At 44.3% G+C, this 27,703-nt stretch overlaps 1 protein-coding gene and 1 pseudogene across 4 annotated transcripts in view; one reads left to right on the forward strand and one right to left on the reverse strand.

Moving 5' to 3' along the window:
- The window catches only part of PRMT7 (protein arginine methyltransferase 7), a 49,219-nt gene that overhangs the window by 3,384 nt on the left and 18,132 nt on the right, over positions 1-27,703 (forward strand). For 3 of the 4 annotated variants that reach the window (XM_059999657.1, XM_059999656.1, XM_059999658.1), the window contains exons 2-6: positions 305-480; positions 3,515-3,551; positions 14,345-14,494; positions 20,667-20,775; positions 24,651-24,763. In XM_059999657.1, coding sequence (XP_059855640.1) covers positions 386-480; positions 3,515-3,551; positions 14,345-14,494; positions 20,667-20,775; positions 24,651-24,763 — 504 coding nt within the window. In that variant the 5' untranslated portion in view covers positions 305-385. Of the gene's footprint in view, positions 1-304; positions 481-2,371; positions 2,610-3,514; positions 3,552-14,344; positions 14,495-20,666; positions 20,776-24,650; positions 24,764-27,703 lie in introns of those variants that run through there. The other variant, XM_059999655.1, reaches the window with a different exon arrangement.
- Positions 16,572-17,578, reverse strand: LOC132415992 (ras GTPase-activating protein-binding protein 1 pseudogene; annotated as a pseudogene).

Here is a 27,703-nt window from a genome sequence, read left to right on the forward strand (position 1 = left end):
CCTTCTAGCCCTTTCCTTTGCATTATTTTTCTTCTTACCTGCCTTCACCTGAGGCTGTACTCAGATGCACCTGTAAGGGTCATTTGACCCTATTGGAATCGTTGAGGACTGCTGAAGTTCCCAGATAGCTTTCTGAGTTTTTGTCTTAATAGTATTTGATGTTATATGCTGAATATAAAACCAAGTAACTCTGCTGGAAAGATTAAAATGCTGATTAACATATTTTCAGTGGCTCTGACATTTTTGTCTATTTCTTGGTTTCTTTTTTTTTCTCCTCTACATTTTTGGGCATTACAATTTGAAGAGATTTCTGACGATCAGACCTGTCTACAAGCAGCTGGCAAGGCTGCCTTTCTATGCTAAAACTGAGGAGCTAATTGGCACCATGAAAGTCTTCTGTGGGCGGGCCAACCCAACCACGGGATCTGTGGAGTGGCTGGAGGAGGATGAGCATTATGATTACCACCAGGAGATCGCAAGGTAACAAGGGTTTTTCCACAGTTGGCTGCACCTGGGTGGGGCCCTTGATCTCAAAGCAGATGCCTTGGAATCTAGTCTGAGTGGGGAATAGGCTGTCACCCAGTGCTTCTGATCAGGGCAGGTGTTGATCACCAGCAGGTCTGCTCAGCTAGGTAGGGTTGTGTGGGAGTTAGGCAAAGTTATGCCTGTGTGGAGAGTCAGACATTTTGTGGCAGCTGTACCAGAGTCCCCGAGGATCTGTCTTGTGGACCAAAGAGGACTCAAAGTTCAGTAGTAGTAGACGAGTTTATGAAGTTTAATTATTTACTTGCGTCACTGAAATGGTGGCACATTTATCATATAGTTAAATTCTCTTTAATGGAAAAAGTGGGAAAAAATGAGGTTTTTTTTTTCCTTTGGAGGGATGTTTAAAAGTATGTAAGTGAGTTACTGTTGTTTAGCAATCATTAAGTGCATATAACACCGTGCTAAGGCTGTGAATATCAAAATGACAAAGATAAGGTTCTCATCCTCAAAGAACATGCAGTTTTGTGGAATAGACAGACATATAAAAAACTATGACACCATGAGATAAAAGTCGGTGGAAATGGGCACAAAAGTACATGGAAGCAGCAAGAACCAACTGGGCTGGGAGGGTGATATTTGAATGATTTCCCAAATCTAAAGAGAGGGAGATTGCTTTCTGAGCAGCAGGGATTATGTGCAAACTTCCAGATGAGCTAGTTTGAGGAATGGCTAGCAAGTCATTGTGGCTGGAGTGTGGTGCAAAATTAGGGCTATAGTGAGAGAGGATGCTAAAAAGGTAGGCAGGGGTCATGTTGTAATTAGTGGTAGCAAAATGCAGGAAGAGGAACCTGATTGTATAAGTTCTAGTTTAGCCACTTCTTAAGCTACTTGGCTTCTTAACGTCAAGTAGCTTGACGTTAGCCAAGCTACTAAACTTCTCTCAGGATCAATGTAGTAATATATGCCTCATATACAGTATAACAGTATATACCTCAGTATAACAATATGTATATCTCATCATATAATACCCTTTTCTTAGGGTTATTTGATGAGTGAATGAAGTACAATGTCTGGTACAGAGTAAGGGCTCAAACACATTACTTTCTTTCTAAATATTTTGGACGTTATTTTCTGAGTGATTGAGGTGTTAAATGGGGAAGAAAAAAGATTAGGTTGCATTTTGGAACATTAACCTGAGAGCAGTGTGGAAAGTGGGTTGGAGGGTGTGAAAACCATATGGGCATTTGGGTGGATATTGCAACCCCAAGGCTGAGACAGTGGAGGTGGAGAGAGGAGGAAAAAGCTTTGAGAGAGCTTGAGTTTCGTAACTCATTGGATGCAGTGATGGAAGGAGAGAGAGAAAATGAAGTAAGCACCAAGATTTCTGGTTAGAGTGACTAGGTAGATGGAACTCTTGTTGCTTGAGAAGAACACAGGAGGAATGGGTGTTGTTGGGGTGATGAAGATTAGGTATCTGGCTTTGGACATCCAGATGGAAATGCCACTGGGCAGATAAATATGGGTCTGGAGACAGTTTGCAGTTGTTAGAGTTGAAACTGGAAGAGATTGCAGGGTTTCAGAGATTGTGTAGAATGTGAAAGGTAGAGGACTAGAGAAGGAATCCTGGAATAGCTGACGAGGCAAGACAACCAGGAGGGCATGGCCAGAGAGTAGAAAGGAAGAGAACGTTTCAGGAAGAGGGAGTGTCCAGCAGGGTCAGAGAAATCCTGGATGTTAATGACGTGAGTGAGCTGGTGGTGCTTAGGAAGAGTGATGTCAGTGGAGTCAGGGGAGTGAGTGGGTGGTGAGGCAGGGAAGATGGGGGAGTGAAAATGCCCCTTAAAAGGTGGAGAGGGGCTTCCCTGGTGGCGCAGTGGTTGCGAGTCCGCCTGCCGATGCAGGGGACACGGGTTCGTGCCCCGGTCCGGGAAGGTCCCACATGCCGCAGAGCGGCTGGGCCCGTGAGCCACAGCTGCTGAGCCTGCACGTCCGGAGCCTATGCTCTGCAACGGAAGAGGCCACAGCAGTGAGAGGCCCGCGTACCGCAAAAAAAAAAAAAAAAAAAAAAAAAAAAAAAGGTGGAGAAAAGTAGAAAGGACCAGATTTCAACTAAACACTCGCAGGTGAGTTCAAATGTTAAAAACCTTGGTATGCCATTAAAAAAAAAAGAAGCCTTTGCATTTGGTGCAGTGTTCCTCAAAATGTAGAGTATGAAATACCTGTGTCACAGTTACCTGGAGCACCAGTTCAAGTGCAGATTTCCAGACTCCAGCTCCATCTTCTAGATCAGAAGCTCTTTGTGTGTATTGTGGGAATCTGCATGTAAAATAAGCTCTTCATTAATTCTGATGTTGACCCAAAGCTGGAGGTCCTCTGTTTAATGAGAGTGCTTTAACTCTCACCTGGAATTCTCAGAAAGCATCTTTGGGCTGAGCCTGTTGAGTTCTGGGGGCTTATCCTGACCCTGCCAGAGATTTTTCAAGTTTTTGAATTACTACAATAGAAAATATGGATAAGCAGCTCTCCTCCCTGTAGTTTGGTGAATGCTTCTTCATTGTCCCTGATGACAACCAAGGGAAAGTGCCAGGCATGATACCCTTCACATATACAGCAGGCATATACTTTCCCTTTCCCCGATTCCTCTCCCCAGTGTTACATCTGTGATCATCCCAATGTACAAATGTATGCAAGATTATGTAAAGTATTGGACACATCTGAGTTGTTCCTGAGGAAAAAATCGTATGATGTACAACATGATCAGTATGCTAGGACTATGGAATTACTGTGACAGGCCTAACTATCAGCATTTTTAGTCTGAGATTCTTTACTGAAAATAAACATCTGTCTCTGAGATTTTTTTCTGCAGTACAGGAGAATGACAGCTTATAGCTCTATTAAAATAGTTTAAAATGGGCCTGGATATTTGTTCCATCTGATAAAAGAATATATTTATATATGTAAATATTCTCATATGTTGATGTTTATCATTATTAGCAGAAGTTTCTGACCTGTCTTTTTATTCTTTTAGGTCATCCTATGCTGATATGCTGCATGACAAAGACAGGGTAAGTATAGAAGGAAACTGTTATCTTTATGTGGTGTTTGAAACCTTCCATTACAAGAAGGTTAAAAACTTCCCCCAGAGGCATGATGTTAGAATGATGCAGAGAGGCAGTACGGTGTAGTGGTTGGGAAATCAGGAAGCTGGGTCCTACTTCCTGCTCTGTTATTGACTTGAGCGTGACCTTGGAGAAAACATGGGACCTCTGCAGACCTCATTTATTAGAATTTACAGTGAGTGGGCCATACTAACTGATTTCCATGATCTCTAGATAAAAATACTTTGATTACACAGTTTTACCTCGTATAGTCAGTTTGTAATTTTAAAATAAAATCTCTAGAGGTCACTGCAGACTGTATTTTGTAAAGCATATTTGGCTTTCACTGCAGAATTACATTTCAGCTTTTGTCCTTTGTTTCATCTGAGTTTTCTTTGTCTGTTTGAGTAAGTGTTAACAGTTCTGGTCTTATGATGGCTAGCAACCCAGGATTTCCTTGTCTACCAGAGTGCTTGACTAGTCAGCCTCATCCAGATGGTTCAGAAATTGGGAGGCTTGAAGGAGAAGGATGCAGGGCCACACTTAAAAACTGAGCAGTGCACTGCAGAAAGATCAGGGAACATGGCAGGGCTCGTCATGAGGCTGTGTGGTGTCTCCTTGACCCAGCCCTGGTTAACTGCTCAGCTTGCCTACTTCTTGGTAACACTATGACAGAAGGACCTCCTTCAGCACCATTAGTGTGTAGGCTCCATGGGAGGGGCTAGGTGCCTCTCTAATTTTCGTCAAATATTTGAGTGCCTTTGCTGAGCTGTTGGGGAATTACAGAATGTGGAACAAATATTGTTCCCAGCTTTTGACTAATCCTTTCTAGTTTAATGGTCTTCTTGGACTCATGGGCCTGTGAGCCTCTCTGATTTTAGTGTCATCTCCAGTGAGGGTCCTTTTTGACCCAGCTTCCAGGGGATTTGGGCAAATGGCATCATCACCCATCTCGTCAGCCAAGCCAGATGGCGCCCTTTTCCTTATCTGAGCCTGTAGTTGGTTGGTCATCAAATCCTATGGTTCTTTCAACCCCATTGCCTGCTCAGCCGTCATTTACTGGCGTTGGTCCCTCTTCTCCTTCCTCTATACAGCAGCCCAAGGGGTCTTTCTGAAATGCCCATCTGACCATGTTACTCCTCTGTTTAAAACCCTTCAGTGGCCTGTCCCTGCTTTTGAGGTAAAATTCAACCTCCTTGGTGGAATATTCCTGACTCTTCATTATTTACCTCTAACTTCTGTTCTCCCCTCCCCGGTTCTGCACATGAGGAAATGGAGTCAGAAGTTGCTGGTTAGTGGCAGAGTCAATAAAAACATATTTCTCTATGCTTTTGCATGGTGCCTCACATTTTGTTGTTTTATTTTATTTTTTTTTTAGTAAGGTTTTATTTATTTATTATTTATTTATTTTTTTGGCTGCGTTGGGTCTTCGTTACTGCGTGCGAGCTTTCTCTACTTGCAGTGAGTGGGGGCTACTCTTTGTTGTGGTGCGCGGGCTTCTTATTGCAGTGGCTTTTCTTATTGTGGAGCACGGGCTCTAGGCGTGCAGGCTCAGTAGTTGTGACATGCAGGCTTGGTAGTTGTGGCTCACAGGCTCTATAGCACAGGCTCAGTAGTTGTGGCGCACGGGTTAGTTGCCCCGTGGCATGTGGGATCTTCCTGGACCAGGACTAGAACCCATGTCCCCTGCATTAACACGCAGATTCCTAACCACTGTGCCACCAGGGGAGTCCTGTTGTTTTAAAACACTTCCATTATCCCATAAAATTATTTCCTGTTTGTTTGTAATCAATCCTGGTACCCAACTCCCTGGTTGCCCCTGCCTGCCAGGCAACCACTGATAGGTTTTCTGTCTCTATAGTTTTGCCTTTTCTAGAAATTTCATCTAAATGGAATGATATGATATATAGTCTTATGTGTCTTTGTCCCTTCATTCATCATTTGAGGGTCATTCATGTTGAATGTGTCAATATCCATTACTTTTTTTTTTTTTGGCCATGTTATGTAGCATGTGGGATCTTAGTTCCCCGATTGAACCCATGCCCCCTGCATTGGGAGCACAGAGTATTAACCATTGGACCTCCAGGGAAGTCCCAATATCCATTCCTTTTTATTGCTGAGTAATACTCCATTATATGGATATACCATGTTTTATCTGTTTACCAATTAACAGACATTTGGATTGTTTCCAGTTTTTGTGTATTTTGAATAGTTTTGTTGTGAACGTTCACATATAAGTCTTTGTGTGGACATGTTTTCATTTCTTTCAGAAAATGTATAAGAGGGACTTCCCTGGTGGTGCAGTGGTTAAGAGTCTGCCTACCAGTGCAGGGGACACGGGTTTGAGCCCTGGTCTGGGAAGATCCCACATGCCGCGGAGCAGCTAAGCCCGTGCGCCACAACTACTGAGCCTGCGCTCTAGAGCCCACGTGCCACAACTACTGAGCCCAAGTGCTGCAACTACTGAAGCCCGTGCGCCTAGAGCCCGTGCTCCGTGACAAGAGAAACCACCGTAGTGAGAAGCCCGTGAACCGCAACAAAGAGTAGCCCCCGCTCGCCGTGACTAGAGAAAGAGCACGCACAGTGACGAAGACCCAAGGCAGCCAAAAATAAATAAATAAATTTTAAAAAAAAACAACTACAAAGTTAAATAATGTACACTTAACATATAGACCTAGCAGTTCTACTTTTTTTTTTTTTTTTTTTGCGGTACGCGGGCCTCTCACTGTTGTGGCCTCTCCTGTTGCGGAGCACAGGCTCCGGACGCGCAGGCTCAGCGGCCGTGGCTCACGGGCCCAGCCGCTCCGCGGCATGTGGGATCTTCCTGGACCGGGGCATGAACCCGTGTCTTCTGCATCGTCAGGCGGACTCTCAACCACTGCGCCACCAGGGAAGCCCTCTTATACATTTTTAAAATTTTTATTTATTTATTTATTTTTGGCTACCTTGGGTCTTCGTTGCTGCACGCGGGCTTTCTCTAGTTGTGGTGAGTGGGAGCTACTCTTCGTTGCGGTGCACGAGCTCTGGGTGCATAGGCTCAGTAGTTGTGGCACATGGGCTCTAGAGCGCAGGCTCAGTAGTTGTGGCGCATGGGCTTAGCTGCTCTGCAGCATGTGGGATCTTCCCGGACCAGGGCTCGAACTCGTGTCCCCTGCATTGGCAGACAGACTCTTAAGCACTGTGCCACCAGGGAAGTCCCTATCTTTGTAGTTTTAATTTCCATTTTTTCTAATGGCTAATGATGTCAAACATCGTTTCATGTGCTTATTTGCTATCTGAATACCTTTTGGTGTGGTCTAGGGTTTTGAACATTAGGTAGGACTCTTGATAGATACTACCAATTGCCTTTTAAGAGGGCTCCAATAGTAGCTTTAAAGTTGGATAATTAATTTTATTTATTTTATATACAGCAGGTTCTTATTAGTTATCTATTTTATACATATTAGTGTATACATGTCAATCCCCGTCTCCCAATTCATCCCCACACCCAGCCCCCCGCCGCTTGCCCCTCTTGGTGTCCATATGTTTGTTCTATACATCTGTGTCTCTGTTTCTGCCCTGCAAACCGGTTCATCTGCACCATTTTTCTAGATTCAAAGTTGGATAATTAAAAAGTGATAGCTAGGGCTTCCGTGGTGGTGCCGTGGTTGAGAGTCCGCCTGCCGATGCAGGGGACACGGGTTCATGCCCCGGTCCGGGAGGATCCCGCGTGCTGCCGAGCGGCTGGGCCCGTGAGTTGTGGCCGCTGGGCCTGCGCGTCCGGAGCCTGTGCTCCGCAACGGGAGAGGCTGCAGCGGTGAGAGGTCCGCGTACAGCAAAAAAAAAAAAAAAAGTGATAGCTAATTTAATGAGTGTTATTAATTTGGAACATATGCAGGCCCTGGTTTACTGTTGAGGGTGCTGCTAATTAGGGTTCTCAGGTGATCAGCTCACTGAAACTCCCAGGCCAGTTCCCAGTCCCACTCTCTTTCTTGTTACCCCACAGGTACAGCTACACAAAGAAAACTGTGCCCTCCTGCTTTTTGGGGATATAGTGTATTTGATGTTCATTTTCCTAGTTCAACAATTCTAACAATTGCCATCCTGATTTTTTTAACTTTTTTTTCCTTTCATCGTGGTAAAAAGCACATAACATAAAATGACATACTGATTTTATCCAAAGCATAAATGCAGTTACTTTAGGAGTCAAATATTTCCGTGAGGCTTATTGTGAAAAATAGCAGTCCCAGGGCTTCCCTGGTGGTGCAGTGGTTAAGAATCCGCCTGCCAATGCAGGGGACACAGGTTTGTGCCCTGGTCCGGGGAAGATCCCATATGCCGCGGAGCAACTAAGCCTGTGCGCCACAACTGCTGAGCCCATGTGCAACAACTACTGGAGCCTGTGCGCCTAGAGCCTGTGCTCCACAGCAAGAGAAGCTACCACAATGAGAAGCCCGCGCTCTGCAACGAAGAGTAGCCCCCGCTTGCTGCAATTAGAGAAAGCCTGCGTGCAGCAGGAAAGACCCAGCACAGCCAAAAAATAAATAAATAAAAAATAAATAATTTCTAATAAATAAATAAATAAAATAAAATTGGGTAGACAGAATACACACACACATACAAAAACATGCTGTTTAAAAAAAAAAGAAAAAAAGGGACTTCCCTGGTGGCGCAGTGGTTAAGAACTCGCCTGCCAATGCAGGGGACACAGGTTCGAGCCCTGGTCCGGGAAGATCTCACATACCGCGGAGCAGCTAAGACCATAAGCTACAACTACTGAGCCTGCACTCTAGAGCCCACGAGCCACAACTACTAAAGCCCGTGCGTCTAGAGCTCGTGCTCCACAACAAGAGAAGCCACTGCAATGATAAGCCCGGGCACTACAACGAAGAGTAGCCCCCGCTCACTGCAACTATAGAAAGCCCACGCTCAGCAACAAAGACCCAACGCAGCCAAAGATAAATAAATAAATAAATATATTTATTAAAAAATAAATAAAGAAGCAGTACCCTGGTGTATCATCCCCCAGACAGTACCTTTTAATAGTTACCTTCAGAGGCAACCTCATTTCTTTTCTTTGAGCTGTTTTATGTTTACTTCCAGATCTAAATAACTATTATCTATTGACTTTCCACTGTGAGAGCTGAGAGTTTGGTATTCTTTCAGCTCCTCCTTCCCACTCGTTCTCTGTTTGTCCCAATGTAGTTATAATTTTTGCTAAATTGTTATTCAGTGTTTCAGTAGGCAAGTCACTTAAATTCTTTGTGCCTCTGTTTTCTCATCTGTAAAATAGGGATAACGATAATACCTCCTTTTGAAGGGTTGTGATGAGGTAAACACATAAATGTTCATGTTAGTTAAGATTGTATGTTGACTTTATTAGGCATGTGTAAACACTGTTCACAGTTGAGCTATGCGATATACTTTGATTGCTTTTTCTTTCTTGAATAACTTTATTAATAATTATCTTATTTTTGCTTTGTTTTCTTTTTTTTCTTTACTTTTTGGCCACGCCTTGCTGCTTGCAGGATCTTAAGTTCCCCAACTAGGGATCGAACCCGTGCCTTCGGCAGTAAAAGCGTGGAGTCCTAACCACTGAACTGCCAGGGAATTCCCTTGCTTTGTTTTCTATGTACTCATCCTTTTATGCCCAAACTTTCTCCCAGTAGTATAATTTTCCTTTCTGAAGGAAAGGTCAAAACAATCAGCTATTCTGTCAGTTTCGTCTTCTTGGAGATTGTCTCTGGGATCATTTTGCCCTGCTCCAGTCTGGACTGGGTGCCTTCTAGACCTGCTGTGTATCTGTCGTCCTGGGATTCTTGTTTATTGTCTGTAGACTTCCTTCATTCCTCTTTTTTTATTGGGTCTTCCATTTCCTGCATCCCATGTATTCCTCTTTGGCTCCCTCCCTCTTTGGTGAAGCTCATCCTTCCTCACTTTCCTGTGAGAGGGTTTGTGGGAAGTAAGGTTTTTGAGACTTGGCTTGTCCAAAAACTTCTGTATTCTATCCTCACACTTAAGGCTGGATTCTAGTTTGGAAATCACTTCAGAATTTTGACATTATCACTCCATTTTCTTTTTAAGTCTAGTACTATTTTAAAGGCTTTGATATTTTAAACTCTAGTACTATTTGTATTCTTTAAAAGAACCTTTTTGTTATAACATAGACACACAAAACAGTATAAAATGTATATGTATAGTTTAAAGAAGAATAATAAAACAAATGCTCATAGACTCACTACTCAGCTTAGGAAATGGAACATTACCATTACTTGGAATTCCTTATGTGTTCCTTGATTGCATTTGTTTTCCTCCTTCCAGAAGTTTCCACTGTCTTGAATTTTGTATCAGTTACTCTCTTGCTTTTCTTTATAGTTTTACCACCTACTACATGTCCTTAAAATATAAATTCTTAGTTTTGCCTGTTTTTGAACTTTATACAATGGAGTCATAATGTGTTTATTCTTTGTGACTTGTCTTTTTGCTCAGCATTGTTTTTGAGATTCATCCATTTTGCATGTAGCTGTAAGTTCATTCATTTTCACTGCTATACAGATTCCATTGTGTAAATACATCACTACTTACCCATTCTTCTGCTGATAGGCTTTGGCGTTGTTTCCAGCTTCCTTCTATTGTAAGTAGTGCTACCTGGAACATTCCAGTAACTGTACTCTGGTGCATATGCTTATTTTTCTCTAGGGTGTGTATACCTGGGAATGGAATTGCTGGCCATCAGCCATCAGGTGTGTCTAGCTCTATGGGTAATGTCAGATTCTTTTCCAAACTAATAGTGCCAGTTTACATTCTCATGTCTTGTGTACTAACCAGTTTTTACATCTTTGACAATCTGGTTGGATTGAACTAGTCTCTCACTATAGTTTTAATTTGCATTCCCCTGATCACTGCTGAATGTGAGCTTTTTTCATTTTTCATTGGCTATTCATGTTTCCTCTTTTATGACCTAGTAATTTGTAGGAATTCTTTATATATTCTGGGTACTAACCATTTGTCAGTTACATGTATTGCTGGTCTCTTAGTTTGTGGGGTTTTTTCCACAATACAAGTTCTTAAATTTAATGTCAAATTTATCTTATATTTTCTTTATTGACTGGTGCTTTTTGTCTCATATTTAAGAAATTCTTCCTTTTGCCAAGGGTTTAAAAGCTATTGCTGATAATACTGAATTTCAATTTTTTTTTTAAAATAAATTTATTTATTTATTTATTTTTGGCTGCATTGGGTCTTCGTTGCTGTGTGTGGGCTTTCTCTAGTTGCAGCGAGCGGGGGCCACTCCCTGTTGCGGTGCACAGGCTTCTCATTATGGTGGCCTCTCTCACCGTGGAGCATGGGCTCTAGGCACGCGGGCTTCAGCAGTTATGGCTCACAGGCTCTAGAGCGCAGTCTCAGTAGCTGTGGCGCACGGGCTTAGCTGCTCCGCGGCATGTGGGATCTTCCCAGAACAGGGATTGAACCTGTGTCCCCTGCATTGGCAGGCGGATTCCCAACCACTGTGCCACCAGGGAAGCCCTCAATTGTTTTTTATTTACTGATTTGGAATCCTGTAATCTTTCTCAGTTCTCTTAATTCTAATAATTATTTGTAGGTGTTTTGGGTTTTCTTCACACTCGTCTCATATGTGATTAATAATAATTTTCTTTCTTTCTATCTAGATCTTATTTCATTTTTTCTTGCTGTAATGTGTTGGATAGAATCTCCAATATAATGTTCACTTCATCTGATTTTGGGTGAATTTATTTGCTAAAGATTGTTTTTAATATCCTTTAATCTCTTTTGTTTATTTACTTATTCGGTTGCATTGGGTCTTTGTTGCTGCACGTGGGCTTTCTCCAGTTGCGGCGAGTCGGGGCTACTCTTCATTGCGGTGCGTGGGCTTCTCATTGCGGTGGCTTCTCTTGTTGTGGAGCACGGGCTCTAGGCGCGTGGGCTTCAGTAGTTGTGGCACATGGGCTTAGTTGCTCTGTGGCATGTGGGATCTTCCCGAACCAGGGATCAAACCCATGTCCCTGCATTGGCAGGCAGATTCTTAACCACTGCGTCACCAGGGAAGTACCCTCCTGGTGGACTCTTTAATCTCTGCAGCATATATACTGATATCACCACCTCATCACCCGCCCTTCATTCCCAGTTTTTGGCTACTTGTACTTCTTTTTCTTCCTTTACCATTTTTTTCCGTTTCTTTTTTGGACTGGTCTTACCAGAGGTTCTTCAAGTTTTTAATCTTTTGAAATAACTAAATTTTATCTTCATTGATTTCTGTTTTATATTTGTTTCCTAATTCATTGATTATTGTTCTTTATTATTTTTATTCATCTACTCATTTGGAGTTTATTTTGCAGCCCTGTTTCTAATTTTTTAGGTGGATGCCTGTCTCATCTTTTGTCTTTTTTTAATGCATTTCTCTCCAAATATTGCTCTTGCCATCCCATGAGTTTTGATATATAGTTTTAAAAAAATTACTCAATTCTAGATTTTTTTTTTAATGCAGACCAAGTGCAGACCTCAGGCCCAGCAGAAATCTGCATTCTTTTTGTTTGTTTGATTTTGTTTTTTGGCCTTGCCATGCAGTTTGTGGAATCTCAGTTCCCTGACCAGGGATTGAACCTGGGCCATGGCAGTGAAAGCCCAGAATCTTTACCACTAGGACACCAGGGAACTCCCTAGATATTTTCTAATTCCCTTTTGCTTTAGTCTTTTACCTGTGAGTTTAAAATTTCTTAGGGTTCAAAAATCTTTTTTCTTTAGTTACATTTTTTTTTTTTTTTTTGCGGTATGCGGGCCTCTCACTGCTGTGGCCTCTCCTGCTGCGGAGCACAGACTCCGGATTCGCAGGCCCAGCGGCCATGGCTCACGGGCCCAGCTGCTCTGCGGCATGTGGGATCCTCCTGGACCGGGGCATGAACCCGCGTCCCCTGCATCAGCAGGCGGACTCTCAACCACTGTGCCACCAGGGAAGCCCTTGAGTTACATTTTTGTTATTGAAATTTCTAACTTGATTGTACTGTGGTCAGAGAATATTGCCCTTTTGGTACCAGTCCTGTATCAAAATATCAAAATATAGTCCTGTATTAGTTCATTTTCTACTGCATAACAAATTATCCCCAAACTTAATGGCTTAAAGAGTTATCTCACTTTTTTTTAATTAATTAATTTATTTTATTTCTGGCTGCTTTGTGTCTTTGTTGCTGTGCGTGGGCTTTCTCTAGTTGCGGCAAGCAGGGGCTACTCTTCATTGCGGTGCATGGGCTTCTTATTGTGGTGGCTTGTCTTGTTGAGCACGGGCTCTAGGCATGCAGGCTTCAGTAGTTGTGGCATGCAGGCTCAATAGTTGTGACTCTTGGGCTCTAGAGCGCAGGCTCAGTAGTTGTGGCACAGCGGGCTTAGTTGCTTCATGGCATGTGGGATCTTCCCGGACCAGGGCTCGAACCTGTGCCCCCTGCATTGGCAGGCAGATTCTTAACCACTGTGCCACCAGGGAAGTCCGTGTCTCACAGTTTTTGTGGGTCAGAAATCTGGACTCAGCTTAGCTTGAGTTCCCTGCCTCTGGGTCTCTTATAGGCTGTGATCAAGGTGTCAGCTGGTAGGGGAGTCATCTTAAGGCTCAACTCAGGTGAATCCACTTCTAGGTGTTGGCCTCTTTTTCTTCTTTAATATTTATGTATGTATGTATGTATGTATGGCTGCGTCAGGTCTTAGTTGCGGCATGTGGGATCTTCGTTGTGGCACATGGGCTTCTCTCTAGTTGTGGCCCGTGTGCTCAGTAGTTGCAGTGCATGGGCTTAGTTGCCCCTCAGCATGTGGGATCTTAGTTCCCTGACCAGGAACCCATGTCCCCTGCATTGGAAGGTGGATTCTTAACCACTGGACCACCAGGGAAGTCCATGTTTGGCCTCTTAATATTGCTTACTGACTTGGCAAGGTCATCAGTGCATTTAAACAGATTTACGTATATTTACCCCATCATTTTTAGTTATTTTCAACAGAAGGGTCAGGGTACTTAATCGGCCAAACTGTTATAGAGAAAAAAATGTGTCTGCTTAAGCTACTAAGGACCTGAACTAAAAATGAAGAAATGATTTTGTGAGAGGAAAATATTTTTTAGCCCAGGAAGCTGTATGAATTAGAGTCCAGTGAGGAGACCAAAAGCAATGTTATATATTTCAACAGAGGGAATTTAATAGAGGGAATTGGTTACACAGGTGTGGGAGGACTGGGAGGCACCAGGGTAGCCTAGTGATAGTAATTGCAGAAAGCAGTCCCCTTTCCTAGGGCTGGGGACACAAAGGGAGAAGACTGGGGTTTCCAGAACCTAGATGTGTGGAGGAGAGTTCCTGTGAGGCTAGTGCTCAGATCTCTGAGAGGAATTTCTGCTTGAGTGCTGCTGCTAGCTCTGAAGGGCCCAAGGAGAGCCCTTATGTGGGAAGGAACAAGCTTTCTCCTACCTTCCAGTCACCCTCTAGTTCCCCTGTTGTCCAGTCCTAACAGCTGGAAAGAGGAGAATGTAGTTTGCAGAGCCCTAGCCCCAGCATGTCTAAGCAGAGTATAGAAGAGTGGATGTGACGGGGAGAGACCATCGCTTAATTTAAGAGGTTGACCCAGTGCCCCTGGAGCCTCAGGAGGCCTGCCCAACTCAGCCAGTGTAAGTCACAGAGGTTATAGGGTCATGACTTACACTGCTGCTGCCAACCATGACTTCAGAACTTCGCAAAGCACTTATTTATAAAACTGGTATGAAATAACAACTGTTTCTCCCTTTTTCTTAGAATATGAAATATTACCAAGGTATCCGGGCTGCTGTGAGCAGGGTGAAGGACAAAGGACAGACGGCCTTGGTTCTTGACATTGGCACTGGCACAGGACTCTTGTCAATGATGGCTGTCACGGCTGGTGCTGACTTCTGCTATGCCATTGAGGTGAGGCACACTCTTCACATGTGTGTCCTGTGTCCTACGTGGGAAGTCCTTTGTGTCCCTTGCACTCTGCCCATCTGTTTGTTCACAGACAGACATCCATGCCAAGCACAGGGTCAGGTTTGGAGAACACAGAGATGAATCAGACACAGTTCCTTTCTCCAGGAGCTCATTTTCTTCCCTGAAAACAGTGGTTCTCAGCCTTGGCTGCATGTCAGAATCACTGAGGAAATTTAAAAAAGCTAATGTCTAGTCAGTCGTTGTCATGTCCTCCCCCCACCTACCCATTTTTTTTTTTTTTAAATCAGGGGTGATATTATTATTATTATTATTATTTATTTATTTATTTATTTATTTATTTATTTATTTATGGCTGTGTTGGGTCTTTGTTTCTGTGCGAGGGCTTTCTCTAGTTGTGGCAAGCAGGGGCCACTCTTCATCGCGGTGCGCGGGCCTCTCACTATCGCGGCCTCTCTTGCGGAGCACAGGCTCCAGACGCGCAGGCTCAGTAATTGTGGCTCACGGGCCCAGTTGCTCCGCGGCATGTGGGATCTTCCCAGACCGGGGTGCGAACCCGTGTCCCCTGCATTGGCAGGCAGACTCCCAACCACTGCACCACCAGGGAAGCCCCCCATTTTAATTATTATTCTGGGATATGGCCTGGGCATTGGGATTTTTGAATGTGCACCAAAGTTGAGATTACCTTAAAGGTCCCCACAGAGCCAGCCATCTTACTACATTTACCAATAGTTCCGCAGTCTGCCATTTCTTTCCTTTAATAAAACATTAAACATATATTATTTTTCTGATAATGTAAATAATACATATCCTTATACGAGATTTGGTAAATATAAAATAAAAATAGTGTGTTAACTCAAAGTTAACCATTGTTAAAATTTTGGTGTATTTTCTTCCAAGCTTTTGGGAAAGGGGTCATGTATTTAAGCACTTTGCCCTACAAAATTTGGTTCATATGGTGATTAAGTTGCAGATAACAAAGTCCCAAAATAACAGTGGCTTAAACAGATAGAAGTTTTTTGCTTTCTCACATGAAGTGTAGAGGTCAGCATTCTGGGTGTTCTACCCAGACTCCTTCCAGCTCCCCCGCCACTGCTTGTTTACAGGGTGGCCCTCATGCTTATGGTCTAGAAAGGTAGGCATTTTAGGCTGAGGGAGTACCGTGGTGTGTTTGGGGAAGTGTCATCCAGAGTTGTGGCAGAGGGTTGTCATGGTAGAAAAACACAGAAAGGTGGATTATAGCTAGACTCCGGAAGACCTGAGTGTCTCAATAAAGACTTTTAACTCTAATATCTTGAGTTAGGTGTTCTTAACTTGAGGTAAGAATAATGGGCTTCAGGTCTCCATAAAAGTCCTGAGAGGGGTGTGTGCACGGGTGCGTGCAATTCTGTACACTTGCCTCAGGATTTCATTAAATTGATTAAGAGCCGTTTCTTTGCCTTTGTGGGAGTCTTTGAGCTGATAAAAAGAAATCAGTGTAGACTCAAATAGATTTTTCTTTTTTTTAATTTTCTTCCAGAAACATTTTAATAAAAATTGACTATTTCCAAGAAACGCCCACTGCATGCCCACCAATAAAAGGGAACCATAACAAAATAGAAAATTTACCATATGGCTGTGATTTAAATAAAAAAACCTAGTGCACACTCAAGCACACCAGCAAAGTCAAATATTAAAGTTACATTCTTTGTTATGGGCTATGACTAGGATTCTGAAGAGACACTGAAATAAAACTTAATACAAATGCTGAACTATTCAGGTCAAAGAACCTCTACAGAAGCATCTGACCTCAAAGGCATTCCAGTTTGAGACTCAATTTCAGAGTGAGGCATAACAAATGAACACAAGACATACAGCATGAAAGGAGGGATTCTGTAATTCCCAACATACTCTGAACCTGATAGAACAAATCTACGTTTTTTTTTTTTTTTTTTTTTTTTGCGGTACGCGGGCCTCTCACTGTTGTGGCCTCTCCCGTTGTGGAGCACAGGCTCCGGAAGCGCAGGCTCAGCGGCCATGGCTCACGGGCCCAGCCGCTCCGCAGCATGTGGGATCTTCCCGGACCAGGGCACGAACCCGTGTTCCCTGCATCGGCAGGCGGACTCTCAACCACTGCGCCACCAGGGAAGCCCTGGAGAGGAACATTTATTCGCTGTTCTTGAACCCTTTGATCCTTCTGAGGCCTCTGCAGTGGAATTGAATTTGAGATTGAGGCTTAGACTCTGGACGAGGCTGTGAAGCTGGTACTTTAACAGCATGAGGTGGTATCCCAGTAACTGGAATAGCTCCACTGGGTGGAAGGTTCTTTCTGGTCACAGATGTCCAAGAAAAGGTTCTCAAGTCCTTCTGCACTGTCTGGGCTATGTCTGCAGGCGCTGGAGAAGAACTCTTCTGAGCATCCTCAGGAGCAGTTTCTTCCAGTACTGGCTCAGACTTTTCCTCTTGGACTTCAGACACAGGTTCTTGCTCCGGTTCTGGTTCAGGATCAGGCTCTGGTTCAGCAACAGGTTCTTCTAAATGTTCTTCTAAGTCATTGCTGACAGTTTGATCATAGAAAGTTCCAGAATCATCAGGTACCACCTCAGGTGTCTGCTGTCTTTCTTCAGGTTCCTCTACTTCTTCAGATTCTTCCTCAGGCTCAGGGACAAAGCCACCAAAGACCTTATCTTGGTATCTGAAGATATCATTGTGAACATAGAACTTATTTTCAGTAGAGCTCTCAGGAGCAAGGACAAAGGTCTGCATGAATCTCCTTAAAGCCTGGGTGTTATTAGAGAGCAAGCCCATCACCTGGACCACCACACGGTCATTCAGAGTGGCATGAGCATCAACATGACGGATCTTAGAGTGGCAATTGGTGAAGTTTTGTGACTTCACTTTCCTATGGATTTCTTTCTGTCCCTAGACTGCATCTGCTGGCTTTCCATTTGAATCCAATCCCGCATGGACATAAGAAGAGTTCTTTCCATAAAATCTGTGTAACATGTCTGGGGCCTGGTTCAGCAGTGTGTAATACTGTCTCACAAATTCCCGCCTGACCAGCAGGGGACTAGGCTTCTCCATAACCATTGCTTTGGTCGATTCAGCCTGCACGGCTGAGCGGGAGAGGAGCAAGCTCTGCTCCACAGCACGGCAAAAAACAAAAAACTCAACTAGATTTTATTATCTTTGTAAATGAAGAAACTAAGACCCATAGAGTTTAAAGATGTAAGTCCCACAGTTAATAAGTAGGAGAGCTAGACCTGGAGCTTGGTCTTTTTAGTTCCTAATACGGTGCTGACTCCACATTGGTAGCTTTGATGGCAGGGTGTGCATGTATGTGAGAGTTAGTTTTCTAGTGTGGGTGTCTGGGGTGGAGGCAGGGATGCCATTGACTGGTAAGAGGAACTCAGAGGGAGATAACTTACTTTGCAGGAAAGACAATGCATTTCATTTTGGACGTGTTGAGTATGAGAGAGACAGGTCTTGTGGCAGGAGCCAGTATATATGTGGACTGCTAATTAAAAATATAGGGTGAGAACATACTTTTCGATAGAATTGGTAGGACTATACTCTTAGGTTTTTCCATATTTTTACATCACTTACCTGGATTTCTAATTCTCTTGCTACTCTCGCCTGTGACTCTCAGACCTCTTCCATTTGATTCTTGACATCTTATGGTGGCCTCCCAGTTTTTGTTTTAGTGACTACCTATTTGATCCTCTGTTCTTGTCTGTGGATTGCCCTGTGGTTTCAGCTCTGCCTGAGCTGCATGGCAACAGGAAAGACAGGTGCAGAAGAAAGAGTGAGAGAGAACCTGCTGGTCCCTATAGACGGAAGTCTGAACCTTGAGAGAGTTGCATATATAGTGGATTTGGGACTCACTTGCTAAAGATGTGACAGGTGAAGCTGGCAGTGTAGGAGGCTGTCCACGGAGAGAGAATACACTGAAAAGAGCAGACCTTGGAACACACCTATGTTCAGGGGGCTGAGGGAAGAAGAGTGGCCATAAAGTCAAGTTCAGACAGACATGAAGAGACCCTAGAGGGTAGGGGCAGACCGCATAGAAATCGTGAGAAAGAGGGAGTGGTCAGTCGGTGTGGATGTTATAGAGCAGCACTGTCCGACAGAACTTTCTGATGTTGAAAATCTTCTATGGCTCTACTGGCCAGTATGCTGGTCCCTAGCCACATGTGGCTGCTGAGCACTTGAAATGTGACTAGTAGGCCTGAGGAACTGAATTTTGGAATTTTATTCAGTTTTCATTTACATTTAAATAGCTACATATGGCTACTGTATTAGCGCAGGTGTAGAAATTGAGCAGGATGAGGACTGAGAAAGCTGTGGGTTGGCAGCGAGGAGGTTATTGGTGACCCCCCTTTAGGTGATATTTTCAGGAGAGTAAGGTTGAGGAATGGATGGAATATAAGAAATCACAGACATTGACTGTAGGCTTCTCTTTTAGTACATTTGAAAAGGAAGGAATATTTAGGGAAGGTGCATTGGTTACAGTGATTTCTGTGGCAAATGCCTTGAAAACAAAGCATGGTCCTGGCTTCCTCTCTTTCTTTCTCCTTTTTAAGGGCAAAAAGAACTTTCTAGGCATCTCTAGCAGACTTCTCTTTAGGTATCATTGGCCAGAATAAGGTTAAATGCCATTTAACTTACCTCATTGACCTTAGACCAGACAGATGCACCACTTGAAAGAAGGTCAGTTCCCCAAACTGATTTGAGGGCCAGGAGAGGACACAGAATGATGTTGGGAAGTCAGCTTCAGTGTTCATTCCAGATAGTGTTTGGGGTGAGTTCTTGAGTTCTTGGTGGCTGAGGAGGAGGCTGTGAATGACAGAGCCTGAAGGGTCGGTGGAAGAGATGAATGATAAGTCAGGAGGCAGGAGGGCTGAGAGGATGGTGTGAGCTTGTGATACTTCTGGGGTGGAGGTAAACTGATAGGTGAGAACTGAGGGTTTGAGGCCCCCAAACTATGAATACATCAAAACCATCAAGCCAGAGACTAGAAATAATTTGAAACAGATTGTGAAGATTTTTTTTCCTAGCTGAGCACATATGCATTCTTTATAGAAGAATATAGCATTTCCCTTTTGACTATAATAAAAGAAATACGTGATCACGGCAGAAAATATGGGTGATGCAGAAAAGGTCTTAGAAAAAAATGGAAATCTTGTCATCATGACCAGGCACTTTATCATTTTCAAAAATTTCCTTTCTCTGTGTGTGGCCGCATGTGCATCTGTATGTTTTATGCAGTGACGTGGTTGGAGCTGTGCAATCTAAGTTGGGCAGGCTGGAAAGTAAGAGTTGGAGAAACTTATGTTTAGGGACATGTGAAGGGTTCAGGGAAGACTTCTGTTGGGGGGGATTTGTGCTGCCCTGGAAAGTTGGGTTTGCTTGCAGGTGGGAGTAGGGCAGGGAAAGCTCAGGCTTGCCTCCTGCACAATGAGGACATCCGCGTGGCTGTAGCGTTGGTTGTGTGTGTGTATGTGTGTATCGGGTGGAGGGTGTGGGAGGGGAGTAAGGCTGGGTAAAGTAAGGTGGTCCACATTTTGGAGGGCCTCAAATACCGTAAGAAAATATAGGCTGTGTTCTGCTAGCAGTAGGGATTTGAGACAGTTTTGAGCAGGAGAGTAACCTGCTGCTCACACTTAACATCTACTACAGTTACAGTCTCACTTTCCTCTAGAGAGCGCATACACTTCCTGTCCCAGTTCACAGATCATGGTTTTGTGAGGCAAGTCCCCTTCCTGGTTCCCTCTAGCATAGCACTGGCACCTGCCATCCTTACTAGGTAGTGCAGCCTCCTTGGGAGCCCCCTGCATCCCTCCTGTGCCTGGCATGTAATGGGAAGGCCCAGCTGCAAGTTAAACCCAGCGGAATTTCATCCTTTTGTATTCATTTCCAAGACACACATTTGGAGAAGTATTTAAGTTACATAGATGAAGTCTTGTTTATTTATCAACTGAACCCAAATCAGCCCAATGAAGTATTTTGCCTGTATCAAATGGTAACAAAGGTACATTTTGTGTATTCAGGAAGAAATTCTGTAGTGTAGGCCTCTTTTAGTACAAGTCATAGGACCAGAATCAAGGCATATCTTGGGTTTTAGGATGTTATTTAATTTATTGCTCATTTTTACTTGGGTTTTGTCTCTAATTTTTAGGTTTTCAAACCTATGGCTGATGCTGCTGTAAAGATTGTGGAGAAAAATGGCTTCAGTGATAAGATTAAGATTATCAACAAGCATTCCACTGAGGTGACCATAGGGCCAGGTAAGATCAACACATCCTGTGTCAAAAGCTTTACTTGCTCTTGTAGGAGAGAGGAAAAGGTTTATTCCAGTTTGTGGAATAGATGTACCCAGGTAATCACAGAGACTGGGGCCTCTCCATGTGCTGATCTGAAGATAAGCACTTTGCTTTTCTGTTAGTTTATTTCTCTACTAGTTAAAACAAATCAGGAATGAGTAAACCAGAGCTAATCAAGTATAAGAGTGGTGATGCAAACAAATGAAACCTTTTGCTTAAGCAAGTTGGAATTCAAAATTTATCTGAATTTTGAGTTTTATCAGATAGAAGTAAAACTAAGTTGATAGTAGAAAGAGGTTTGCTTAGTTCCGATATCCTGTCTCAGTATCCAGTGTGAGAGATTTGCCTGTGTAGCTCGGTCTCTCCAGGTTTTCAGAATATTTTTTATAGTTTAGGAATTTGAATCAGACTTCTAACATTTCACATGCCACTGATACTGGAAGAGCACAGTGGACAAGAAGCTTCTAGGGGGACTTCCCTGGTGGTACAGTGGTTAAGAATCCACCTGCCAATGCAGCGGACACAGGTTCAAGCCCTGATCCAGGAAGATCCCACATGCCACGGAGCAACTAAACCCGTGCGCAACAACTACTGAGCCTGCGCTCTAGACCCCGCGAACCACAACTACTGAGCCCGTGAGCCACAGTTACTGAGCCTGTGTGCAACAACTACTGAAGCCTGTGCACCTAGAGCCCGTGCTCCGCAACAAGTGAAGCCACTGCAATGAGAAGCCTGTGCACCGCAACGAAGGATAGCCCCCGCTTGCCACAACTAGAGAAAGCCCACAACTAGAGAAAGCCTGTGTGCTTTCTCCTATTGAGAAAGCTCCCCTAGCTCCCCCTATTGAGAACCCTTGTTCTAAGCAAGCTTTAGCCATACTAGTACAGTGTGACCTTTCTGGGGTCTCTGCTGAATGCCTGGGCACTGGCTAATCAGAACTAGAATGTTTCTTAGTCCTCTGAGCTCTGGCAGTTGTTCAGCTTATAGCTACATGGTCATCCTTTGCCCGGCCTTCTGGAGACTTAGCCTGTGTGTGTGTGAATATAGTCAGCAAGAGACATGAGGGGAACCCTCTGCAGATTTCTGAAGCCCTTTTTCTGTGTAACTTCCTGTCCGGCTCTCTCCCTGAAGTGTAGCCTCCTCCACTCCCTTGAACTCTTTGCTGTCTCCTTATTCAGCAAGACACTTTGCTTGGCTTCTCACTCTGTGTACCGAGTACCATGGTCTGGAAAGTGCCTGCTGGCTGGAAGCCAGGGCAGTAGTAGGGGTCACTTTGTTTCCCATTGTTCAACATCTAAAACCACTTGTTTCATATGTTTTGCAAGGTTTTCTAGTTGATTATGGTGGTGGATAAGTCTGATCCCAGTTACTCCATTTTGGCCCGAGATCTTGAGAGAGCGGAGACTCACCTGCCGAGCAGCCTTTGCCGTGTCACTCACTCTGTGCTCTGCCCTGTGCCTCCTCCAGGCTGTGTGTTGTTCACGCCAGCCCCCTCTTATGTTTCTTAATATTTTTCTATGTAGTGCTTATGACTGCAATAATGAAGTAATTATGTAATTATGTATTTAATGTCTGTATCCCCACACAGCTGAAGCATCCTGAGCTCATGGACTGTGTAGTCTTATTAATATTAATTCCATTCCATAACTTGGCACAGGGCCTGGCACATGAAAGAATTCAGTCATATTTGTTTAGTGAGTAGATTGTCAGCTTTGCTTGGTCCTTAACCCCTTGTAAGTGGGACTTTGTTTCTACTTCTTCAACTTGACAAGTGGCTTCCTCACTGCCCGGGCTGATGGTCTTTTCCCTGCTTTACAAACACTGCAGCTTTGGTACTTCTGCCATTGAGTCCTTCTGAAAACTCTCCCTTCCCAGGCATCAGTGACATCTCCCAGTCTTGGTTGTCCTTTGCAGCTTCCTTTTTGCTCCCAAATGCATATTTCCAAGCTTCTGTTCTGAGCCCTTTTAAAAAATGGCGTCTGAGTTTGTTGCCTATTCCCCAGAGATGGATTACATGCTGAGACGTGTAGCAGCCAACTTGGGGTGGCACTTATTCATTCATCCAGTCATTTGGTGAAGACTTCTGAGGCACCTGGGGTAACTGCCCCTCCTCTGGCTCCCCCTGCACCCTCTGTACTCTTATACATTAGTACTCAACAGGCTCTCAAAAAGTATTTGTTGAAATTCATTAGCTCATAAAGCTTTATTTTTGAAGAAGATTTGGGCAATAAATCATTTTAAGTTACATAATTGGCTTAAAAATTATTCAGAAGGTAGAATTGGTAGGGCTTGGTGATTGATTAGATGTAGGGTGACAAAAAGGGAGGAATCAAGAATTTAGCTAACATTTGCTGACTGTTACTGGGTGCTCAGCATTGTTCTAGGCGCTGGGGTGCAGTGGTGAACAGGCCAGTCAGGGTTCCTGTTCTCCTGGAGCTGGTCAGTGATGCCCAGGTTTCAGGACTGTGTGACTGGTGATGCTGTTCATTGAGAAGAAATGTTGGACAGAGAAGCAGGTGTGTGCAAGTGGGGTGGTTGGCTTAGTATGGGACAGTGTATTTCAGTTGGAGTTTGGCATGATATCAGAGAGGATGGGCAGTGACCCAGGAGGGTGGTCTCTGTGCCAGGAGACAGAAGTTTCTTCTCAGCCTCCTTTCACGTTGTGCTGCCATTGAGGACACGTGTACTTCATAGGAACTGGATAGGTTTTACCTTTGTTATTTGAAACACCACCAGGTGAAGCAGATCTTGTAACCTACCACTCTTTTACAGATGAGGTGACTTATGGTCAGGACTGAGGGTTCAGGGCTAGAAAGTGGGATCCAGGCCCAGCTCTCTATGACTCAAGGCTCAAGCTCCCTCTACTGCGTCCTTCTTTGAACCTCTTAATGCTGCTCTTTTCTCGCTTCATCTGTGATACTTGTCTTCTGTGTAGGGAAGATGAGTGGACTTTGTCAAATTGTAATTCATGAGCCATTAGGAGTGTTTACAGTTAATTCTCCATGATGAATACCCCTTCCAAAGTCAGTTTTATCTGGGCTCATTAAAAATTGTAATTGTAGAAGTAACATTACTTTACATTATATTATAGAGGTTTAAAAAATAGAGTTAACAGAAAGACCTTCCATAATCCTACTGTCCTTAAAAAACTGTTATTTGGGGGGTTGTTTGGTAGCAAGAAACTAACTTAATTAAGGGGGATTTAGTGTAAGGAACTGGGGTTTCTGAATCCTGGATCTCAGTTGTATCATTGCGTATCAGTGGAATCAGCCTCTCTCTTGCTTTAGTTTTCTCCCCCTCTCTGCAGCCTAGAAATATCTGAAGTACCAGCATTCAGTTTTGCTTTTCAAATAATTTTTGCTAATTTAATAGTTAATAGTTTAATTGTTTGTATCTAATTGCTAATAAGAATGAAAATTTTTTCATGTATTTGATTGATTTGCTTTCTGTTTTCAATTGTCTATTTGTATTTTTGCCTGGTTTTCTTCTTGGGTGTTTGTAGTTTTCTTATCAGTTTTACAAGTCCCTTGCATTATTAAACATACAGAAAAATTGATAAGAGTAGTATGGTGAACACCCATGTTCTCTTAACCAGGACTTAGGAGTCACTCGTTAGCATTTTGATGTATACGTGTTATGTCAATGTGGATTTTATTTTATTTTATTTTTTCTGAACCGTTGAAAAGTCAGTTGCAGACATGATGACACTTCTAAATACTTCAGCATATGTATGTGCTTTCAATTTTAGTGACCTATTAACCTTTTATCTTTTACATATTTGCTGTTAATATTTGTTCCAATCTGTTGCTTGCTTCTGACTCTTTCCTTTTGTTTCTCAGATGGTGACATGCCATGCCGTGCCAACATCCTGATCACGGAGCTGTTTGACACGGAACTGATTGGGGAGGGAGCACTGCCCTCCTACGAACACGCACACAGGCATCTCGTGCAGGTAGGGGACTGAGGGCCTCCTTCGGGCAAATTGCTGTGATCTCAGTTGACTCACACAGCTCTCATTGACACACCATGCTCTACATAGCCTGAGCCCTCAGTGCCTCTCTGTACACCTTAGGGCAACCTTTGATTCCTACGAGATTCTGACTGTCCTCAATTATGACTTCTGTGCCTCTTGAATGCCACGTCTTAGTAGGTTAGAGTCAAAAGACTAGAAACTATCTTCAAATTGAATTCAGTAAACATTCTTTTAATGTCACCTGTGTGTAAGGTGTTCTAGCATCCAGGGAGAAGTATAAGCCATTCTTCTTGCTTCTATATCCACACTAGTCAGCAGTGGTAAGGATTTGATGGGCCAGATGGAGAGGCAGGCAGAAGCACCACTGACATTTGGTTTAGGGCTGGTGGAAAAGGTCAGGGCTCAGGAAGGAGATGAGGGCATGTGTGGAGAGGGTGGAATTTGGAAAGGCACTGAGGAAAAGGAGAGATGTCCCAGGTGGAGGACCTGTTTGGTAGGTCAGTGGGAACACCAGCCTAAGGTGCTTGTAAGCTAATGTGGAGAATGGGGTGGAGGATAGAAGACCTTGAATGCCAGGCTGTTCCAGATGAAGGAGTTTGGGTGGTGGTAATCTTTGGCAGGTTTTTGTTTTTTTAATAAATTTGTTTGTTTGTTTTTATTTTTGGCTGTGTTGGGTCTTCGTTGCAGTGCACAGGCTTTTCTCTAGTTGCGGTGAGTGGGGGCTACTTTTCGTTGTGGTGCTCAGGCTTCTCATTGCGGTGGCTTCTCTTGTTGTGGAGCATGGGCTCTAGGCACGCAGGCTTCAGTAGTTGTGGCACACAGGCTCAGTAGTTGGGGCTTGCGGGCTCTTGAGCACAGGCTCAGTAGCTGTGGCCACAGGCTTAGCTGCTCCGCAGCATTTGGGATCTTCCCAGGCCAGGGCTTGAACCCGTGTCCCCTGCATTGGCAGGCAGATGCTTAACCACTGCACCACCAGGGAAGCTCTGACAGTTGTTTTGAGAAGGGAGAGATATGCTGAAAATTTTAGCTCAGAGATGTTGGTCTTGCTTTTTTATGAACATAAACTGGGAGGTGGAGACTCAGAGGCAAAGGCCGGCTGGGGAGGTGTGAGTGTTTGCTGCTTCTGCTGGCACCTGCCATGTGGGCACTGTTCACATGAGCCCGTAACTGTCTTGGCCCGGTATTCTTTTGAGGGGTACTTAGTACCCCTGGAGTGAGGAAGGGGGCTCCTTCCAAGGCATTTGGGGCCCGCGTCCACATTACTCATGAGGTCAGCATGTGATGGTGATCGTCCTCCAGCTCCCCATCCTGCGTGAGATGTCTTGTCTCCAAAATGCAAAATTCTTCCTAGTAACTTTGGTAGAAATTATTTCTATTTCTCCACATTAAAACCATCAATTAGATGAATCCCTGAAATAGAGAACAAGGATATTCAGAATTATGTTAATGTTGTTCAATTTGTCTTTCTCTAATTCATCTAGTAATTAAAAGGTGCACAGGCAGCCGTCCTCAGCTTCCTCTCCCAGCTGGCCCGTAGCAGCCAGGTGTGCACTGTCCACTCTAATCACTGTCCCCATCTGCCGAGCTTGAGTCTCAGCTTGAAGGAGCTATGGCAGCACACAGTCTCCATTACCCTGTCCCTTTTCCTGCCACATTGGAGGTCATGGAACTGGGGTGCTGGAGTGTCTGACAGATAGTCCATGTGGTATTGCAGTGACCCAGGAATTGATCTCAGAAGACACATTTATTGGTGCCTTCATTTTGCAGAGCCTTTTCTGAGTACCAAGAATATGAGGGTGAGCTCCTGGGGAGGCAGGTAGGTGGGCAGGTGGTCACAGTACAGTTTGAGGTCCACGCTGATGGTGGTTGGTGGGGTGAGGTCCTGCCTCTCTGGTGGGAGAAGGCGGGGAGGTTGGGGAAGATGAAGCATGAGCTGAGTCAGTCTTGAGAGTGAGCAGGGTTTGGCCTGGCAGCTGGGGGGAGTCACGGCAGAGGAGGTCAGCCTGCACAAAGATGTGAAGATGAGTCAGATTATGGGTGTGTGGGAGGCAGGGTAAGAGAGAAGGCTGAAGGGCTGGGCAGGGCCTGACCAAGAAGGGCCCCTGTGCTCCAGAAGGCAATATGGTAGCTCAGAAGGATTTTAAGCAGAGGATCAGTGTCAGATTTATGCAGGCAGGCATGTGGACAGCAGCTGGGGTGCAACACTAGAGGCAGGAAGACTAGTTAGAAGGTTGCTGGAGTTCTTCAGGTGCTGGGCTGAGGTAGGCCTTAGTCAAGGCCATAGCAGTGGAGCCCAGAGAGGTAGACTCGGGGATGGGGAAGGTGGTCAAGGACTTCTGTTACTTAGATGTGGAGGCATTGAGGATGATGCCAGGGTTTGAGGTGTAGGTGACTGGCTTGGATGGTGGTGCTTCCTGTTGACTGGGAGGAGGACCAGGCCTGGGAAGGTGGGGGAGAGGTGAAGGTGACTTGTTTGGTTTAGACAGACTTTGAGCTGAGGGTCAGCCAAGTAGAGAGGACCAGGAGGCATTTGGGTACATGTATTTGGTAAATGAAGATGGAGTGGTTGAGGTCAAATGGGAGAGTACATGCTGGGAGAAAAAGATGGTCCAGACCAGGTCTCTGGGGAATTCTCTCTGTAAGGGATGGGCAGGGGAAGCACAGCTTTGTGAAGGAGACAGAGAGGGAGAGCAGTGCTTCTCATCCAGAGCTGTGTCTGGAGACAGTTTTGATGTCACAACTGAGAGGTGGTGCTACTGTCATGTTGTGGGTAGAGGCCAGGGATGTTACCAAACATCCTACAATGCACAGAGCAGCCCCCACAGTAAAGGATCACCTGATCCAAAAGGTCACTGGTGATGAGGTAGATAAACCCTGTGCTTGTGCTTTCTGTGCAGTAGCAGCTGTGAGTGTTCTCTT

This window comes from Delphinus delphis, chromosome 20, assembly GCF_949987515.2.
Source record: "Delphinus delphis chromosome 20, mDelDel1.2, whole genome shotgun sequence".
NCBI lineage: Eukaryota > Metazoa > Chordata > Mammalia > Artiodactyla > Delphinidae > Delphinus > Delphinus delphis.